This window comes from Pyxicephalus adspersus, chromosome 1 (assembly GCF_032062135.1).
Source record: "Pyxicephalus adspersus chromosome 1, UCB_Pads_2.0, whole genome shotgun sequence".
Taxonomy (NCBI): domain Eukaryota; kingdom Metazoa; phylum Chordata; class Amphibia; order Anura; family Pyxicephalidae; genus Pyxicephalus; species Pyxicephalus adspersus.
In genome coordinates this window covers 83,581,179-83,598,117 of record NC_092858.1, presented here as the reverse complement: position 1 = coordinate 83,598,117, position 16,939 = coordinate 83,581,179, and the positions used below count along the sequence as shown (strand labels likewise).

Below are 16,939 nucleotides of genomic sequence, written 5' to 3'. Positions count from 1 at the left end.
AAAATGCCTCTACAGCGAATTCAAGCTAATTTGGTTTCTCTGGGCGAATTTGCAGGGAAAAAAACAAAAAAAAAAAGGATATAGGAGGAATTGAGAAAAATTAAGGACACAATTTTGTTAGGTAAAATGAAAACTAGATTGAAATGACAAACAAAATTGTAAAAAAAAACCCTTATATTTAATAGGTTAACCCAGAAATATAGGATGCTCATCCCAGCTCTTTCATTAGGTTTGTATTTCGTACATTATTCATTGGTGTTTCAGACAGATAAAACAGCAAGCTATATATATCAAAGCTCTAACTCCAACTTTATTGAAGCAGAAGGTTGAAGTTCCAAATGAGTGAGTATTTCAGTCTGATGCGATTGTTCTTTTTGTAATAGTGCAGGTCATTGTTATTAGCAAAGTTGTTATGAGACCAACTTCTATAAGATTATTTCTGGCTTTATGATGATGTTGATAAATAAGCAGATATATTTTTGTGGTATTCATGTAGAGCCCTGCTGCTAGATTTGAAAGTCAATCTACCAGCTAATATTTCTTTCATGTTTGATTATTAAAATTTGACCTTTATTCTGGATTATAGGATGATTAATAGTGCGCTGTATAACATTTATTATACCTTTATTTTTAACTTACTAAAAGCTAAGGCTTTTTGCTCTATGTGGACATTTTTGGTTAAATATTATTTTCAGTGAGGAGTGTAGCCCTATACTTTAAAATATATACATTGAGTATTTATTCAAATACATACATTCACATACGTATTTATTGTTACTATGAAACATAAACAGAAATGAATACACTGCTACAATTTTTACAATAATTGTTTTTGTTTCTTTTAGTTACATTTATTTTACATGTGCTCAAGAAAAGGCTGAGTCTATACATAGGGTTTTAAAAAGGTGTTTATATGCGTTAATATGCACTTTTACTAGCGTTTTAAAGCTTGCCTTTAACCCACCGGAAAACGCAGGAAAACGCCACTATTGGAATCAATGGATGCGTATACCTGCGTTTTACCACATTTACCCTGCGTTTTAAATGTTGCAAGAAGCGTTATCTTTAAAGTTCCAAAAGGTGCCTCAAGATAACGCCCTGGTGTATATTACCCCATTGGAATGCATGGGAATTTCAATCATGGGCTTTTAAAGCCTCAGGTTAAACGCTGGGGAAAACGTCTGTGTAGACTAAGCCAAAATGTCTAACAAAGTTGGCATTGCTTGGTTACAAAGAATTGGCTAATCCTCACTATTATTCAACACCACTTATTCAAGTCCAGCCATAAACAGTCATATTCACAGTTATCCAATGGGTCAAATTTATTAAAGCTCTCCAAGATGGAGAAGAAAAGTATCATTGGTGAATGTGGGTGATCAAGCAAACCTGGAATGGATATAGAATTTGTTGCAATACTGCCTCCTAAATTTTATTTCACATTTGTTTCCTTCACACATTGTAATACTGAATATTATTTTTTAGAAAAATAAAGTTGCATCAATGTTATACATTCAATATCAATTAGGTATATGCTGCTTTCTTACAGGATTTGTGGGGCTGACTATCGGGAAATTGTCCAGGAAACACAGCACAGCAATTTGTTTAAATTTGTTTATCATGGCTCATGTCCTCCTACTTTACCTTTCGGTAGTAATAAGTTTAATTATGATACCAACTATAAGTACGCCAATGCATAGAAGCAATGCTAGACCCCTCCGTATAATCAGCTGTTTAGTGGAGAGGATTTCACCTACAACATTTATTGTTTCTATTGGTAGATCTTTTTGCTTTGTATGATCTTCTCCAGAGGCCATGTCATGCAAGACAAAAGTATTAAAGCTAGAATCAGACATTTTAGTGTCCCCTGTAAAATAGAAGATAAAGATTTTTTTATTATTTTATATAGCAATATATTCAATATATAACAATATATACCCTTCCATACATTTGGAAATGATAAATATTATACCATTTATTATATATTACTGTAACACTTGGTTCATTATATTATGTAGTCAACTTACCATTTTCTACCAAGCCAATTTCTGAATTCAGAAGATCTCTTTGTGAAATTCTGGTATCATGGCTTTTCTGTGGCTTCACTCCAGCTCTTATTCTGGCCTTGAAAGTAAATATTTTTTTAGGCGCAATCAGTACAAATAATAACCCATCATACAATATACTGTTTATTAAAAGGGGGTTTCAGCCTTACAATACCATGCTATAAAGTAGAGATGTGGCTACAAAAAGCTATTGTAGCCCAAATCAAGAGTGCAGCATATGATTACAGTGCTGCTTTTTCACAGAGGGATTGCAAAAAGTAGGCTCATCACCCAAAAACAGAAAATGTGCCACAAAATAACCAGGTGAAAATAAAGGGAAAAAAGCCTAAAAAATGCAGCCACCATACCTAAAATGTATCTGTAATATATATACCACTTTTTCATTTTGGAGTTTAGATACTTTTAGACACTTAAACACTTTTTTTACACTTGCTAACAAACATTTACACAAACACATGCTAATAAACATTTAAGAGTAGCAAAAATATACCCATAGTTTTTATTTGAAGGTTCATGGTAGATCTAACTATATAGCGTATTTTATTACCTCTTCACAGGCCTCATGCCAGTTCATCCGAAAGATATATGGTAAATAAATACAAGTTTGCAGCAACACTGGGCAAAACATTCCAATCCATAGACCTTTAACACACAATATGAATTAGAAAGATATATAGCGATTACAACTAAATGACACAATACCTGACTTTGCAGAAAATAAATAAATAACAAAACATATTAGCCAGTATGATGCAGGATGCAGTAATATCAGCCAACTATTTGCCTTAAAAATAAAGGTTAAGTTTTCCCCTCTATGTCTCCCATTATTTATCAGCAAAATAACCAAATCCTAGGAGCACATTAATTTAAAAATGTCTGTATTTAGACTGTGCTGAGGTCTCTGTGCTTTTGGCCTTTATAGCATGGTCCCATATGGCTATGGTCAAGGCTTTACTGCTGCGATTAGAACTGCCTATTGTAGATTACAACAACTAACTCATTCTGTTATATCTGAACTGCTATTCAGTATCTGCCTTATATTTGGTATAATTTGACTTTTAAATGTTTATATTTTTGTTTCTGTTTGAAGTTAGCAGTTGCAGAAAAGTCACTTTTTTAAATTTTTAGCTATAGTTACTTTTTAAACCTTATTTGTTCTCAAAATACTTGTTTCCATTACCACAAGAAATTAAATGCAAACTGATGGACCATTACTAGTATACTTTGTGCAACGTTTAGTTGTTTTCCTACCTGATTTTACCCTATGGCTATAGCAGCAGGTCACATAACAACTGACCTGTTTAAACAAAGCTAAATTTAGCTGATATTGCTGATCCAGCAATTCTGTCATATTCACTTCGTACATAGATATTCCTGCCATTTATGTGGTTAGTGATCTTACCTATAACCCCAAGTTTAGCTGCAAACATCAGCGATAATCCAACTGGAATTCCAATGAAGTAATAACCAAAAATATTTGTAATGGCTCCAATTTTTTGCCTTCCTGTTCCTCTAAATATTCCGCTGCAGACTACCTAAACCAGATATTGAATATTTAATGTTACCTTTACAAGATCACATTGATTTTCTTTCATAAATTATCAGACAAACCAGCTACTTCTGCAGTTTCAATTAATTTTCACTTTTATTTTTGTAAACTCACCTGAATTGTAAACTACTTACGTTTGTACCATCACACAGGTGAAACGGAGCAAATATGAGTGCAATATTTGAAACCAATGCGACAATAAGTCTAAATGTATAGACAAAAAAAAATTAAATTACGTATGTTAATATTATACCACATTTAACATTACACATAACATGTAAAAACATTTTTCTTGTTTACACTTTTGCAACTGTTTGCTCTCCTAAGGCTGGGGGCAGTCATATTTTGAAAACTGGGTTTTTTACAATAAAGATCTGCTCCTCCACTTAAAGCCTTAAAAGTATTTACAAATATAATAAAATTACTTCAAACAAGTGCTCTGTGTAATAGCTCAATGTAGTAGATGGACTGCATTCTACAGTATACAGGTATTCTGTTCTATTTAGTGTTTTGCAACAGGTTGCAAGTGAATCAATATTTGTAAAGGAAAGGTAAAGTTTTGATAAAAAGTTTTTAACACCCTATACCTACAGTACCCCCTAACCTATTCTAAGTTAACCACCCTACACACACCAAAGTGTCTACATACTTTTGACAGTGTGACCTTTTCTGTATTTTGGGTGTTTTAATATTTGCTATGGCTCAGGAAAGGATGGGACCAGCACGGCTGGGGTTTTAGGTAACAATGCTAAAGTGGTCCCTGTCCCCTCCATTACTGTAGGAGTCTCAAAGACAGCAGTTCCTCCCATGAGTAAATCCTGATTAATGTCTTTTTGTTGCATTTTGTTATAAGAAGATTCCTGAACTGAATATGTTAGCACTGTGAGAAACTGTTGCTGATTGAGAAAATGGGCATTTGGTTGGTTGGGTTCTGGTGGGAGAGGGTAGAGTGATATGGAGTAACATTTGAGCCCTGGTAAAAAAAAAATAGGACCTTTCTGCCAGCTGGGATAGCAATAAACCTACAAGGGTTATCAATCATACAAGAATCCAGAGGGTAAGGATTTAAAATATACTGCATGTCACCCATTAGACACAATTGTTGAGGGTGCACAGGATGTTTGTAAGTCACATTAGAAAAAAAAATTGTGGCTTGCATTCTTTGAGAAAGCCGATGTGGCTGACCTTTGGTGGTTTATATTATCATGCCACAAATGTAAAGGTGTAAATCATCATTTATATGTATTTCAAGAAGATTATTATATTACTTATCTGCATAATACTCACCTATCAGTTGTAAACATATAACCTAGGATGTTTTTCAGTGCCAGTACAGTACTGCTGAAGAATAAGCACCCAAGTACTGAAAAACAGGAAACACAATGTAGAAATTCTAGAAACATATTTCTTTGCTTTTTTTTTGCTCATAGGACATAATAGTAAGTCTCCAAATGAAAGGAACCCCTCTTTTAGACAGCTGTCACAGAATTTCTTGTTTCCAAATTTCCCTGTTCTTGTGACAGTTGTAAATGTTTGTATTTTCCAATACTTCCTGATCTAAGTATCATGAAAAACAGTTACCAGAAGAAATAGAAGGGTAAATAACTCCATCAGAATAAAAGACAACAATATCCAATACTGAAGTAATATACCTAAAAAATGTTCATTGGTGAGCAAAAGTTAAATATAAATATCCTTTTTGGAGCAGCCAGTGAATGTGGTCAGTGTGCAAGAAAAGTGTCATCCACTCCTAATTTCCAGTAGTAAAATCCCCAGGCTACTCCAGGAGTTAGGTGGCCCTGGGCCCCAATGAAATACAGAGCAGGAGCCCACAATGCCATTAAAGGTCAGCAGGCCTACATTTGCCTAATCCCTAAAATTAATGCAAAGGTATTCTGGAGGGGAAAGGCCATCACTGTAAAATAAACCTAAATTCCAGGCAGGAACAACTGGTCCAGACCTGGTACTGCATCAACATGAAGAATACTTTACAGATCCTAAAAGTTTTCACATTCAAATACAAGTACTTGAACAAAAAATTCCCCAAAAATTATGAATTGTATTCAACCTAAAGCACATGGTTGCAGAGTCTGGGTTTAACTAGAGAGGTTGCTGATCCTGCATGTGAGGGAGGTGTTACAGGTCCTTCTCCTCACAATCCTCAAACTTTTGATTTGTCTCTCCTACATCTACATTTACTCTGTCATATTCCCTTTTCTTAGGCTTCTGTATTTTAAAGTGGGATAATGTTATTTAGAATATGGTCTTCCTAAACATTTCCCACATTTTAAGGCATTTTTTTCTGTTGGGGGAAGTAGGGGTGTGCGACAAATTGTTGCAGGCATAAACCAAAACTTGCAAAAGACTTCTAAACCTTTTTATTTTGGACAGAGCTATGACATCTCCAGATGTGCCATTAAGCACAACACGCATTCATTTTGGCCCCATGCAGTGTAGCTGCTCAACCTAAGGGATAGATAAAACTCAGAACTTTTGATGAAATGCTGAAGCTTTGCCTTTTGGGGAGGAATGGGATTTGAATGGGATTAGCTTCCATTTTCCAGTCTCTTTTTAAGTACTGGGTTTGGCCTGGTGCTGTAAAAAAAATCAAAAGCATTGGGCAGGTAGGTTGTGTTTTATGTCCTCTCTTAAATAAATAGTCTAGTAAATGCAAATATTTTTAAGTATTAGGTAGCTGGATCTACGATATGAAGAGGTATATTGTTTCGTTACTACAAATGAAACATTGATACCACAAAGTATGTGACAGTGGTACACAGCTGGGCAAATTTTTGCAGCTATGCACACAAAAAAAATTTAATTAGAACTAGTGAATAGATGAACTGAGAGTCATGAAATCAGTGATCCAGATTACAGAAATCAGATATTAGCTTTTGTTTCATTAAAAAAATGTTTTAGCACAGAAAAATACATTGCTTTTTTATGGAGTAACCAATGTTTTTTACTTGTTTCATATTATATATATTTTTTATTGTACAAAAACCTACCTGTGCACAAAAGTACAACTTTACAAGACTTTTTGGCTTGTTCAACATCTCCAGCTCCTAAAGCAGTTCCAATCCTGACATTGGCAGCAGTGCCAAAACCAACAGGAAGCTGTAGATGGATATATAATGTAAAAAGAAATTTAGCCAGGACATTATTGTGAAGATCATTTTGTATTACTATGGTGGATTACAGCAAAGTCAGACATTACAGCTAATATCTAAATTGACATTATACTTAAAATAAATTTAAAATATTTTTTTTAATTAATATTTAATTTATCCTAATAATTAAAACCAATGTAACTATTTGTAACATTATTATTGTCATCTATTTAAAAATGTCAATAAATTAGACACTGTCTGTCCCTCAGAACAACTCACAATCATTTCTACTATAGTTTAAAATAAATAGCACTATTTTTTTTTATGAAAGGAGGATGCTGTAAATGTCACTAGCTGTTTGTGAACAATTTGTACAATTCAACTTAAAAACTGCATACATTTTTATTTGAATGAATCACCAACATATAAAAGCCTAAAATTGACTTTATACCCTTAAACTTTATGCATTTCTACATGGACCCATCCTTGTAAACAGGGTATCCTAAACCCTTTTTAGGCTATATTTCTATTTTTCCAAAGCATAAAGCTAAATTTAAATTTGCTTTACTTTGAGACATTTGACTCAAGAACAACATTTTAGCCAAACTACATAGATCAAATACCTATTTCACTGTTTACTAAAACACAATATAAATGGGGCAGATTTGTTTGTCTAGCAAGGATAGAGATTTGATTTTTCTCTGCTGCAAATAAGTTACACTTACATGTATTGTCTCTGTGCCAGCTTGTGGATAGTGGAAGAAGAAGCAGACTCAAACCCCAGTTCTACTTCTATCAACCAGTTTCTTATTAGCACATCAACACTTAAGCACAACTGATTGTCTGTTTTAAAATCTTTTCCTAGTCTTAGCTGACCAGATCTCTCCTAGTCACAAAGCTGATATTAGGTCAAATGTAGGTAGTTGGTACTCTTGCAATAATATAAACAATGTATTCATAAATTTAGAGATGCAATAATTGGTGTAATTTATATTTGCATGTTTAGCTCTAAAGCAACAATGTTTCCTTAAGTAGGTGAATGGTGTAAAATATATTGTAAAGCGACCTTCATACCATTATTGCCATTGCTATCATCTCCATCATAATGGCTTGTCCTCCCAGCTGCACAACACTAATAAGTCCTAAAATAAATAAAATGAAGGTGTCAGTAAATGACCAGCTGTCTTTACGTGTCTTTTTCAATAACTGAACCAAAAATAACCATGCGATTCAAATAATAAGAAAGACCAGCAGTGGTTTGTGATGATTTTTCCAGGCAAAAACTGTTTTGTTTTTGTGTCAAAGTACTACCTCTGCACCATGATTCTTTAAAAATGAAGATCAGTAATTTTACAACTTTACATTATTATATTAGGCTTCAATCAAAAGACTTAGCTTTGACCTGAGAGATTAATGAGCTCACATAATAACGTTATCCATCAGGAAGCATTTCTTCAATCTCCAATCTTACACTGTAGCTTTCAGGCAGCTCAAAGCTAAGAGCAGGGAACTAATTGTGTGAACCATGTACACACAGCCATGGCCAAGCTTTCCTGTGGAGTAGGCTACAAGTATGCTGTTGCTGGGTATAATGTTATTTGGGTTGAAAAAAAAATCTAGCATATGACTATGTATGTGGTTATCATGAAACTTTTTACCAGCTTGATGGTAACAATCATGACTCTGTTAGGACCACACAGATGTACTGGAAACTTTTTAGCTTGAGAGAAACACAACCACTTGGCCTTTTCTTGGAAAGTGGGCCAAAATAAGCAAATGTAGGTAAGTTTACAGGATGTGGCTCCTAAGCAAATCTTTTAGGAGCTCTTGGCTGCTCCACTCTCTGTTTTAATAAAAAAAAGGTTCTTTCTATACCTTAACACATAGGTTGAGCCCCCTCTAATATAATCTTAATAAATCAAAATTGGTAAGTAGAGGAAAGAAAGAAGTTTGAGGCTCCAGGGTTCAATGCATACATAATTATCGATTCAAATTTATCAAATTGTATGCCAACTCTTGTTAACATTCACAAGGTTGGGATATTCATTCTAGACATTGATTTACTATCATACAGTTATGGATAAAAGCAGAATGAGAGACTTATTTAGGTCACGTATGTCCCGATGCATTTCACCAAGTATTGGCTTGTTCAGGGGTTATTTATTGCAAAAGCTGTATGATTTCTATGTAAAGTAAACAAAATAGAACAACATATAAAAGTTTATATCTTGAGTATAGTCAGCAAATTACTATTTCTACAGCATATCAATGTGTTTAGTAGCAAATCTGCATCTAATAATGAAACAGCATATCAATCAAGAATATCAGAAATAATAAACATAATCATATTTTAGAGATTTTTTAACATATGTTGTGGGCCATGACTCAATCTAAGATATAATTCAAAATAGGCTAATTGGTATATTTCATATCTGATAATAATGTGTTGTTCACGCAATGGTATTTTACCATATTATAAAGTAGTGTCCATACATAAAATTTATAAATTGGTGAAATACCATCATGTGAACAACACAATAATATCAGATATGAAATATACTAATTAGCCTGTTTTGAATTAAATCTTAGATAGAGTCATTACCCACAACATATGTTATATATACTCTGTGAAACGCGTCAGGAAATCCATGATCTAAATAGATCTCTCATTCTGCTCGTATCCATAACTGTATCATAGTAAATCAATGTCTAGAATGAATTTATAATGTCTAGAGTGAATGTTAACAAGAGATACAATTTGATAAATTTGTATCGATAATTATGTATGGATCAAGAATGTACAAATACTAGTACATCATTAATTTTTTGCATTGAACCCTCAAGCCTCAAACATCTTTCTTTCTTCTACTTACCAATTTTGATTTGCTCTACTCTCTGCTCTACTCTGTACTCTACATCATATTATGTGAACTTCAATGCTACACTGTATGCAGTACTATACATTACATATGCATAAATGCTCCACACTGTACTCTGTAAAAATGCTACATACTGGTCAACATATTACTGTACACTGCTTTATAGGTAACACACTGCTGACTGCTTCACTATACACAGTATTGCATGCTAGATACTACTAACTGAGTGCTCTATTGTGTTCAGTGTCTGAGGCATATGGAGAAAATTTGAGCTACATACGGTAATACCAGGGGTAAATGGGGCCCACCAATGATGGGCGGATTTCTTATGCTAAGAGAAAGTGATCTGCCTCCAATGTTTACTCTGTGCTTTGTGTGAACTTTGTGCACAAAGTACAGTGTGCATTGCAGCCATGACACTAAGTGTAACACTACTACCTGTAGGTTGGGCTGGGGTGAATGCATGTGGCACAGCACAGCTGTTCTGATCAGCATACCTGTCTCACAGTCTTCACCCAAGACCATATAACAACCCTTTTGACACACTGCTCATCACACTATCACAGTCACCTCTAGGAAGCTGCAGATTATCTGGTAAGAGTAAAATTGCAAAGCAGGCAGTGTTTTATCCACCCATGCATAATTGGTGCTAAAGGAGGAGACAGAAGCATAGTTTGGGTAGTTTTAAAAACAGAAAAGGAGACACATTTGTCCTGATTTATCAAAGCTCTCCAAGACTAGAGAGGATACACTTTCATCAGTGAAGTTGGTTGATCCAGCAAACTAGGAATGGAACTGGTCCACGATTGAAAACGTCTGCTAACAAATTGCAAATGGCTTAAAAATACATTTCAGGTTTGCTGGATCACCCTGGTTCACTGATAAAAGTGTATCTTCTGCAGTCTTGTAGAGCTTTAATGAATCAGGCCCATTATCAGAAAATGCAACTGAGGTCATAATAAGGACATAATTAACATACTAGCCCAAACATTTAATCAGCAAAGGGACAAACAAGTTTAGCAACTGAAGTGAGTTTTCCAAATTGACCTATGTAAGAAGCTGGACCAAACAAGACACACAATAATGACCTGTTGTTTAAGTCCTTGAAGGTGGATTTACCTGAACCCAAAAACATACAGTGTCACAAAGCTGATGAAAAGTATTCATAGAATGCAGAAACCAACCCGCTAAAAAGCCTCCAATTTCAAAGCTCCACCATTCTATGCAAAGCATCAGCATGCTGGGAATAGCAAGATGTAGGAATATATCCCATTCCTGAAGGCAGTCTTTGGACCATCCTGAGAAGAGAATATTTTCCAAAACAACATGAGCAAGTATAAATGAATATCTGTAAAAGCTAATACAAAAATAAAATATAATATATTATAAAATAAAAAGAGAATATTATAAATACAGTAACATTGATAGGTATGAAATGTATTAATCCAATATTTGCCAAATATGTAATCCTTAAATAAACTTGTGCTTTCCAATGCAGAAAAGCTAATCTTTTGTTTCCCCACCATTTTTATGGCTGCCAGGAGTGAGGACAGTAAACTTTGTGTAACCTCCAAGTCATAATTTGGCATTTTAGGCTGAGGTTTCAATATCTTGAATTAACAGGTATTTTTCTTCACTTTCATGGGGTAAACAAAGTGACATGGGAGTTAGGAGAAGATGTATATGTGGTGCTAGCAGATTCATTATTACAGTGAACCTGGTGCTTTGTCTGCAAGTACAAAGCACAGGTTTGCTATAAAGGAAAACTATAATTCCTTTAGTCCAAATTTATTTTATTATGTTTCAATATGTTTTAACATTTTCAAGTACTAACCATTTTATATAATATTATTTTCATTACTTACAAAATATTTATTGTTAAATTACACCTAGCAGGCCAATGTTTTTATCGTTCCACTATTCAGGCTGTGTTTTTCTCTTGGCACCTGGCAGCCAAGGGTAGTAGTGGGGGAGTACAGGAAAAGCTGATACATGAAGGTTCAATAATAACTGAATTTAGTAAACATTTGGACTTTTTCAATTTTTTTACGTAAATAACTGTAACCATGTAACATACCTCCCCATGTGTCCACGTGCACTTTTCTACCAACTATGTACATAAAAATTGTAAGTGACATTGCCCACTGGGAAATAGTGTTTGCCCAGGCTGAACCTCTGAAAAAATGAAATGTACAATTAACTTAAATGGTATTTTCTTATGCATATATTAGGCAAAGGACTAAATACAAGAAGACACTGGTTAAAAAAATATTACTAACATGATTCAAAGCATGCCTTCGGGATAAGAGCAAGCAGGTACGTCTGAATTACATTAGGCTTGTTCCAACAACTTAAGTTAAAAAGCTGCCAAATTCAGCACATCATACACACAAATATAGTGCATGTTCCAAGGTGTTCTGCAAAGCAACAAACAGATATGTGGCTAGCAGTGTGTCAGTAAGGTGTATTTTATTTGCCCTTAGCAGTAAATTGCCACCAGTGCATGGCCTTTCTGCATGGTGCATTTAATGCAATACTCTAATAGAACAAGCCCTTACTCATCTTGTCCTCCTTATGGCATTTGATTTAGGTACACCTACACCAAAACATCCCAAATTGCATAAATGTGTTAAAACTTTGCTTTATTAGTATTCTATAAATAATATTGTAAGACATACGAAATATTGTTTTTTTCACTACCCTACACCCTATACCCATAATGAGAAAATCATGAAGGCTGCTAGAGCAAAAATGCTATTTGTCTGGCTGTTATTATCATGCTCTAAAACAGTATGGTTTATCTAATTTTATTGTTCTTCAAACATAATCTAAAGTTTTGAAACTACAGTAATAGGTCAGTTTTATATAGGTCAGGACTAGTTCTAAGGGACAGGAACTAGCATTTACAGAGAGGTGTAAGGTTTAGGTTAAGCTTTGCCACCAGTTGTCTGTCAATTTATCTATTTATCTATCTATTTTATCCAGGTTGTTCTCAGTATAACAATGAAAAATAAATGAAAATAAATCTGGCATACTTACTCTACTCCCATCCTAAAGACAAACAAGAAAATAGCATTGACTACAGCATTGATGATGTTTACTGCTACACCAATGAAAAACTGGGGCCATATAATACCCTGGAAAGGAAAACATAATCTATGTTATACTTATAAACTAAAAACATATAAGTATATTTAATGCAAACCAAGAGAAATTTTAAGAAAGCCACAAATTGCTATTTGTGGAACTATATAAATAAACTGCAGATTGTAATATCAATATTGGTCAGCCATTGCTATATACGCCACACCATATTTTACTGAAAATGGCAGCTGAACTCTTTATTGATTAAATAGAAATCACATCTGCATCACATGCATGCATCTATGTACCACTTCCAGGTTTACCTGAAGGTGAAATACAAGCAACCATATTACTAACCAATTTATTTATCTTTAAATCCAAATTATGTTCCAATATTTTAGGAGTATTAAGGATTGTGTCATACTTTTTGTTTGAAAAATTAAATGAATAAAATTAGGGTTCTATTTTTAAAGCAGTGAAACATTCCCTGGTGGAGAATCTTTCATGCTCTTGTATTTCAATGGTGGTGATTGATTCTTCACCGGGGAATGTTAAATTCACTGCTTTAAAAATCGACCAATCAAAAAAAAAAAAAAATCTGATTATTTGTAAACAAACTATGTATCATGACTTTTAATATGTAAAGAAATAAGTTTTTATGGTCCTAGAAAGACTCCATTCACTGGGCAAAAAGGTGAATTTGGGAATAGTTTTCCTTTAAACACTCAAGGGGACAGAGAGTGGAAAATAAATGAAACTGTTATTAAATGAAAAACAACAACCAAAAGTGGTAAAAAAATAAAATGGTTCCATCTTAAACTGTTAGGTGTGGATTGTGGATTTAACTATATATGTCATTTACCTGATTTTGTAAATATCTTGTTTGGAGCTGTTGAAGAAATACTGCCTGTGGTAAAAAATAAAAAACATAAAGTATGTAATAATGTGAAATAAAGCACATAAATAGTAGAAATTAACACATTCAGTCTTTAGGGCTTAAAGCGGAACTAAACCGGGAAGCGTTGGGCACCACCATCATGGATCTTCTCTTCCTTCTTCCTTCTTCCACAGTCTTCTTGGCATGTCACCTGATCGCGCACTGCACAGGTGCAAAATTGGGTGGCATAGCCCGTTGTAAAGGGGAGAAAAAAAAATATCCGTTCTCACTGCGCTTGCGTGATATCGGCATCTCCTTCCAGAAACCTCCCTGGCGATATGAATACTAAGGATTTTTAAATGTAAAGGCGGTACACTTAAAAATCATCATTATTTTAAATTTCCCGCCTAGTCCTGTCTACCATCTCCACGGTCCTGCCTCCCAGCCACGCACTTGCGAGCAGATGTCTGGCAGCATCTGCTTCCCCTGGCCTCGCCTCCCCAACGTTCACACACCGGGGAAGCAGATGCCGGGCATTGCTGGAGGACGCCGCGGACATCGCTGGAGGACACTGCTGGAACGTGGGAACCAGGTAGGAGTTTTAAACTCCCTGGCAATTTCATCCTGAGTGTGGCTCGGTGTTACTGCTTTTGGTATGGAAAATCCATCCTGATCCACACTGGGGAATACCACAAGGGAGGTTAATAGAAAAAATGTCCCTTCTGCACATGCCCAAGAAGGAGCACACAGAGCCTCCAGGGATGCGTGACGTAGGTATCCCAGGAGGCTCTGCACCGAGGTGATCAAGACTGAAAGGTAAGGTGCTGCACCCTTTTTTTTTAAAGAGTGTTGCACTTAAAAAAATAAATACCCCTTTGCTTTTACATATAAGCGTTGTCGACCCTTTTATGTAAAAGGGAAAATGTTAAGTTTAGGTACGCTTTAACTGCATGGTTAAAAAAATCCCTTGCAAAGGGGCTTTAAAGCCTAACTAAATGATGGAGTAAAAAAACTTCCACCTGACTTCCTGTTCCAGCTATAGTGATCCATGGGACAAAAAGTTAGGGGATAAATCTCCAACAAAATCACAATGGGCTCTCTATTTAAAAAACAGGAAATTCGACATTTCCTTCTGGGAATTAATTACTAACTTTTGACCATCCCTCTTGGTATGCTTCTTTTCAATTCCAGAGAGAACCCTTTTACAGGGCCCTGTCCCTCCAATCCAAAGAAGGTGAAGCCTAAAGATTGCTATCAGAGTTTGCCTTGTTCAATTTTGGGGGTTAGTTGGGCCTAAAAATTTGCAGTAAAAAAAAAAATTTATGCTGTAACATTCAACATCATTAAAGACGTGTTGAAACCACAAAGCATTTACCACAGTCCCAATGGATTGTAATATTGTAAACAGGAAGTATTTTTTTTAGCACAATAGATAACATCAATAGACCTAAAAAGAAGAACGAAATATGAAGAAAAAATACTAAAACAAATAATTAGAAAATGTGAAAATATCAAATCGGGATCCATGTACAAGTCCCAGGATAGAGAACAGAAGTAAACACAACTTACAGGTAGAGCTGGTAAAAAGATCATCACATATTTCTGTGTTAACCTAAAAAAAAGAATGCATATGTATATATGAATAAAGTACCTATTGTATCATTTGTATTCTATAAAATTTAAATGTATGCTAATAACTTTTTTTGTATCTATTTAGTGTGCAGCTGTATGCAGAACAAATGTTAGGAATAAAAGTACTTAAAATTTAGTGATTCTCATTGGTGGAGTCAAATCCAGCAAGCAACTGAAAATACCAAAAACTCAAAGACAAGAAAGCATGCAATTTTAAGCCTATATGTAAAGATTGTACACCCATGTCTAAAATATACATGTTTTAGGTGCATAGTTTTTTTAGTTACCATCTGAAATTTCCAGTTACTAATTACTTTGTACAAAATCTAATTTATTTAATTGTGGAGTTGTAGTAAATATATTTTGATTTACCTTAAATCAGAGATCAAGTTTATTATTTAACTTATTTTTGTAGACAATAGGGAATATTATGAAATTAAGGTGTTTTTTTGAAATATCTGTGATTCATCTAAACCTATCTGTTTAAGCACACAGACCCCAAAATACAAATTGTGTTTTCTCTCTATTTAGTTTTTTTCTAATTGTATCTACAAAATACCTTTACAGCATCTAGCAAGGCAAAAAAACAGGTAGGAAAATAATATCATACTTCAGTTAACTTTGGACAACTTGAGTACTTTTTTCTATAGTGGGGCTGAAAGTTTTTTTAGAAAACAAACATGATTAATAAAACAGTTTATCAGGCCCTGTGGCACCAGGTTCAAAGTTGCTAGCAGTGGTTGTTCAACTGTAACAGTGAGTGGTTGTTTGAGGACACAAATAGATCCACCTCCAGGACAAACTGCAAGATTTTTTGGTATTCTAGTGAGAGATTAGAATATGTAAGAAAGCATCTCCTGAATCTCCACAAAGAAGCCAATTTCCTGGCCGAACAAACTGTCGTATAGTTTGTAGGGAGTTCTTCTATGTTCTTCTGTGCGCCATTGCAGTATAAAACACGGTTAATTTTGCTATTCTGCCCAGCGATGTCATTTGCAGCAGCCAGTAGAACTAAGATAGCAGCAGCCCCTGCTTCCCTTTAGCCGTGCAGCCTGATGTATCGGCATCCCCAGCACCACACTGTGGGACTGAGCACAGCTGAAGGATATTTTAGAGGCAAATTTGCTCCTGACTCAGTCTTGCACTGCTATTGGCTGCTGGGACTTCTGCCTCCCTGCTCCCAGTCACCAGTGCTTGTTGTAGCGTTGAGCTGGGCTAATCTGTGTTTTAGAGTTTCTTAGTTGATTTACTGTTGCTGACTTTGCCTGTTTCTGTGGCAAAGTCTGTCCCTGCGAGTTTATGCCGCCTGGACCGACCTTTTGCCTGTGACCCTGACTCTGAATGTGTTTGTCCCTGTGTACTTCATCTGGACTTGTCTATTAGAATCTTGGTACTTGGTAGTACGCATCTATTGGCACCTGGTCTGCTGCCAGCCCATCTCCAAACACCATCCTTTGCGCACTCCTGGGGGCAACCGAGTGTTTGGAGATGCAACTAGTCTCCCGAGGAGTGAGTCTTCTGTAACACTGCCTTCCTCCCTGCATTCCTTGCATTCTAAGTCCACGGCTTTCTCCTCTGACAGCTGAAGGGGGTGGGGAGGAAGGTGGTGTTACAGAAGCCTCACTGCCTTCCTCCCCGTCCCTTTCAGTTGTCAGCGGAAAAAGCCGAACTTAGATTTAGAATGCAAGGTATGCAGGGAGGAAGGCAGTGTTACAGAAGCTTTACTGCCTTCCTCCCCACCTTTC

At 35.3% G+C, this 16,939-nt stretch overlaps 1 protein-coding gene across 1 annotated transcript in view; it reads right to left on the bottom strand.

Annotated features, from left to right (window-relative positions):
- Positions 1-890: 890 nt before the first annotated feature.
- LOC140327058 (multidrug and toxin extrusion protein 2-like) overlaps positions 891-16,939 on the bottom strand; it is a 23,409-nt gene continuing 7,360 nt past the window's right edge. The window contains exons 5-17 of the mRNA XM_072406250.1: positions 15,132-15,174; positions 13,548-13,592; positions 12,641-12,738; positions 11,679-11,776; positions 10,786-10,899; positions 7,797-7,864; positions 6,621-6,729; positions 4,900-4,975; positions 3,747-3,816; positions 3,466-3,598; positions 2,611-2,705; positions 2,025-2,121; positions 891-1,864 (exon numbers count right to left, since the gene is read on the bottom strand). Coding sequence (XP_072262351.1) covers positions 1,638-1,864; positions 2,025-2,121; positions 2,611-2,705; positions 3,466-3,598; positions 3,747-3,816; positions 4,900-4,975; positions 6,621-6,729; positions 7,797-7,864; positions 10,786-10,899; positions 11,679-11,776; positions 12,641-12,738; positions 13,548-13,592; positions 15,132-15,174 — 1,273 coding nt within the window. The 3' untranslated portion in view covers positions 891-1,637. The remainder of the gene's footprint in view (positions 1,865-2,024; positions 2,122-2,610; positions 2,706-3,465; positions 3,599-3,746; positions 3,817-4,899; positions 4,976-6,620; positions 6,730-7,796; positions 7,865-10,785; positions 10,900-11,678; positions 11,777-12,640; positions 12,739-13,547; positions 13,593-15,131; positions 15,175-16,939) is intronic.